The sequence below is a fragment of the Esox lucius genome, chromosome 20 (genome assembly GCF_011004845.1).
Source record: "Esox lucius isolate fEsoLuc1 chromosome 20, fEsoLuc1.pri, whole genome shotgun sequence".
Lineage (NCBI taxonomy): Eukaryota > Metazoa > Chordata > Actinopteri > Esociformes > Esocidae > Esox > Esox lucius.
This window is the reverse complement of record NC_047588.1, coordinates 12,310,207-12,313,996: the sequence shown is the minus strand read 5'-3', so window position 1 is coordinate 12,313,996 and position 3,790 is coordinate 12,310,207. Positions and strand designations below refer to the sequence as shown.

Sequence of the window (3,790 nt, the reverse complement as noted above, 5' to 3'; positions counted from 1 at the left end):
AGATTGTTTACAATGGGCTTGAAGAGGAGATGATGACGTTTCTTAGTGCCGTAGATGGAGGACAGAGGATGCAGTTTTACAGCAGCTGGTACTGCTTTTTCAAGCACCCCAAATAATCTCTGTTGAATTGTGAAACACTATCATTCAACTATGTCTGTGGGTATATTATGAACATCCCATAATATATCCTGTGCCTGTTATTAAAATGCATATGTTTTTTACAGTTGGCCTTTCTATATTTATTCTAATGTTACAGTGTTTTTTACGAGCAGTAAAACACTTGCTACCCAGACAATACAGCTTGCAACCATTTTGTCACAGTCTTTTGCACAATACAGTTCTAAGTTCTAATAATACAGCTTTCTAAAGAATGGGTAACTCCATTTGTATTGGTATATTCATTTTGTGACATTCCTTACTTCAGGCTTTCTTAGAAGAAATATGCACAGATAAAACTGAAATCTAAGAGCATGGTTTAATCTGTTTTAGACATGTTTGTCAGATGTGCAGTGTATTGATGAAATGTTAGGTGCTCAGACTAGGTGCCTATAGGTGCTCAACAATAACTTATGATGAAATGCCCACAACAGACAGGTGCTAGATTTGTTAACAACATTGGGTTGAATATGCGTGTTCACACTTTACCTTAGCCTAGGGCTAAGAGCTTCCTAAGCCCTGGACTAAGGGCCTCCCAAGTCCAGGGCTAAGCAACTGTTCACACGCATATTTTGAAGTGGGCAACCACCACCCTTAGCCTGGGGCTAGCTGGCCCTGTTCCGGAGCAGGGTTAGCACCAACCTTTCGGGACTAGCCTCAGAAACACGGTGCCAAAAAAAACTGTGTGAAACGGGGTCAAGAATAAAACCATCGAACATTTATTGTCCAATCACAAATGCTGCCCTTTCACTTAATTTACATACACTCGCGATGCGCCGCGGTTACAGCTGCGTCTCTTTTGGTCCTTTCACTCCGCAAACTTTTCTCATTTCGTTATACCTGCAACATTTTAGCGAAGTAGTTATTGCAGCTTTCTTTGGACGTAAATCTAGCAAATAAGTCGAAATAATAAAGGTTGACAAATGTTTTTCTTTTTCTTTGCGTACTTTTAACAAAGTTGTCCAAGCAAATACAGACAGGGTGGGCATCTTGATCAACCAATGTCAAGTCGTTAATTAAATATAGGTAGCGTAACATTGATAATTTGTCTGTGATCTAGGCTACAATAACATTATTCGCATGCCGGATAGAACACAACATTTGTAGCTTATCATAGAATGTAAAATGGTATTGTGTCGTATTTGTCCGTTAGCCCAGGGCTTAGGAATACAAGTGTGAATTCTTAGCCTAGGGTTAAACCTTTGCCCAGGGTTAATAAGCCCTTGTGTGAACACAGGCTAAGCTAGCCTGGGGCTAAGATAGCCCAGGGCATAGAACAATGCAGTGTAAAAAGGCCTAGTAAGGAAGTTTAATAGGTAGGGAGTGAATTTGGACAGCTTTCAGTGTTATGTGATATGGATTTGTTTTCTCTCAGAGGATGATGAGTCAACATAACACATCCAGACACCTGCTACTACATGTGTGGTGTGGGTTTCTCACCATCGCCATGGTGATTATGGCTGCAGTTCTCATATCAGTGAAAGTAAGCTCATCCGACAAGGTATGTCCAGTCCTCGTCAGTGATCACTTTACATTTACATGTGTTGATGATGATGGTATGTAAGGTTTGACTGATGATGATCTCAAGGTGTCACTGTGTCATTTGTCTTTCCAATATGAAAGGTAGCTGAATCAAAGGAAGAAAATCACCATCCTGAAAGTAGGTTTTGGTCCAGCAAATCATTATATTGATGAAGGTTCCGGAATAGCATTCACATCCTGTTTGACATTTTACAACAGCAGATGTGTGTACAATGACTGAAATTATGATAAACATTTTTCAGACGGCAGTTATCTGGCTCAGAAGGACTCACCAAAGAGTAAGTAAAGCATTCATATTTCTGATTCCCATTATAAGATAATTTGCAATATATTGTTGCGCATAACATTTTATTGATGCACTGTATGTAGAAACATGGCATAATAAGACTGCATAAGCAGTGAAGAACAAAATATGGTAGTTGATGAATTACAACTGGAAATTAATGTGCTTTGTTTTACTTTCCAGAGTCCCATCTATCATATATCCAGCTGACAATGCGTAAGCTAAAACAATTTCTTTCCTAGATGTTTATAGGTAAGGATGTTGGGGCCTAGCAGCCAAGGCTGGTTCCAATTTCCTTCTCACATTGTAGAAGGTTGCATGAGTTCACACTAAGGCAGTCTGAACTAGTCAGATCTACTAAACATGCTTACTTACCACGAACAGTACATGCTATTACAATGAAAAACATAACAGAAGATCCTTTTTTAATATATTCATTTACAGGAAAAGGATATTCATGTGGGACTATTAAAATGAAAAAATCATAAATACATTTAATCTTTTAATGGAAGCTAATTTATTGTGATGGTCTACCTGTATTAGCTGTGGTTTACTTGCAATGTTAGTTTATGCTAGCTATACAATGAAGATGTGCCCAGGTGGAGCTTTAGATATAGTTCCTACATTGTTTCTCAGTCTCATTCTCTGTGTTCCTCCCATCCCTTATCTGTTCTATGTGTAGTGGTTTTCTAGACCCACGATCAACCCTACTACTGTTAATGCTTAGATGTGGGAAACACACCAACCCTTTGACAGTGCCTCTGGAAAAAGACAAGTTTGCCACATGAGAGAGTTGAAATGGGTGTAGTTATTCATTTTATACCAGCCTGGCTTTGTTCTAACAAATGTAAACACACATCACCCATGTAGTGGATGATAATGTATGTTTATTTTTAATTCAATATTGTTTTTCTTGTTACAGGAAAAGATCCAGTCTTTTGGGAGAATGACAATGATGTCCCCAAATGTGGCTCTTGTTCCCTCGTCCTCCGCAACAACTCTGTCTTCATCACATCTGCAGGCTTCTACTACATCTTTGCACAGGTCACCTTCACTAAGCCCATTGGAAAAGAGAGTAAGAGGACAGTGACTCTAATCAGAAATGGTACAAACATGCAACCAAGAAAACTGAGTGAAGCTGTGATTTATGGGGATAAAGAGGGAACGGTGTTCATATCAAAGATTTTTAAACTCCAACCAGGTAACAGTGTCAGCCTTCAAATTGCATCCAAAAACAATAGTTTTCGATATGGAGGAGAGAATACATACTGGGGGGCATATCAGCTCCCCCTAGATTGAGCTTTCAAGTATTGATATTGTGGAATCAAGATTCAACCAAAACAGATGTTATGTGGTAGTAACTGAACTTAATATATTGTGTAAGAACTAACTTTTCGCTGTCATATTCCTTGTTTGTGTATCTGAACCGATGTGTTTGTATAGAGATAAAAGAATATATGGTCTAACTGTTTTTGTGTGTGTGATTTATTCGGGGGGGGGGGGGGGGTGTATTTGTGCTGTTTACAGGTGCCTTTTATGATATTCAGTTCTGTAGCTTCTGTGCTGCTAGTTTTGGACCAATTCTAGATTTTCATTCATTACGACCACATGGTGGTGCTATCCCCTACGGAGACCTGTCAACATTGGTAATAGGTCAGAAAAGACCTGTATATGCGGCATTACCTTTGGAATGAAAAACTAAATACATACTCACTAATAATTGTCTTAAAGGGCATTTCATCCTTACTTGGTTTGTATCATTTGAAAGATTTCTAGGTCAGTGAGATGTGTTTCTCACATAACTGGCCA

The 3,790-nt window shown here is 38.9% G+C and overlaps 1 protein-coding gene across 3 annotated transcripts; it reads left to right on the top strand.

Annotated features, from left to right (window-relative positions):
- Nucleotides 1-937: 937 nt before the first annotated feature.
- LOC105031347 lies at nucleotides 938-3,427 on the top strand. Of its 3 annotated transcripts, none has more exons than XM_010905703.2 (6): nucleotides 938-1,071; nucleotides 1,532-1,657; nucleotides 1,780-1,816; nucleotides 1,941-1,976; nucleotides 2,165-2,197; nucleotides 2,904-3,427. In XM_010905703.2, exons 2-6 carry the CDS (start codon nucleotides 1,535-1,537, stop codon nucleotides 3,278-3,280), a joined length of 606 nt encoding a protein of 201 aa, XP_010904005.1. In that variant the 5' UTR covers nucleotides 938-1,071; nucleotides 1,532-1,534; the 3' UTR covers nucleotides 3,281-3,427. The 3 variants fall into 3 exon arrangements, with proteins under 3 accessions (XP_010904005.1, XP_010904003.1, XP_010904004.1); XM_010905701.2 differs by having other exon boundaries at nucleotides 938-1,137; XM_010905702.2 differs by having other exon boundaries at nucleotides 938-1,182.
- The last annotated feature ends 363 nt before the right edge of the window (nucleotides 3,428-3,790 follow it).

What these genes read in the sequence shown, in the direction of transcription:
- LOC105031347 (XM_010905703.2), top strand. Translation starts at nt 1,535, where the DNA reads ATGATGAGTCAACATAACACATCCAGACACCTGCTACTACATGTGTGG. An exon ending in AAGTAAGCTCATCCGACAAG is followed by an intron (nt 1,658 to 1,779) that starts GTATGTCCAGTC and finishes CCAATATGAAAG; the next exon opens with GTAGCTGAATCAAAGGAAGA. An exon ending in AGAAAATCACCATCCTGAAA is followed by an intron (nt 1,817 to 1,940) that starts GTAGGTTTTGGT and finishes AACATTTTTCAG; the next exon opens with ACGGCAGTTATCTGGCTCAG.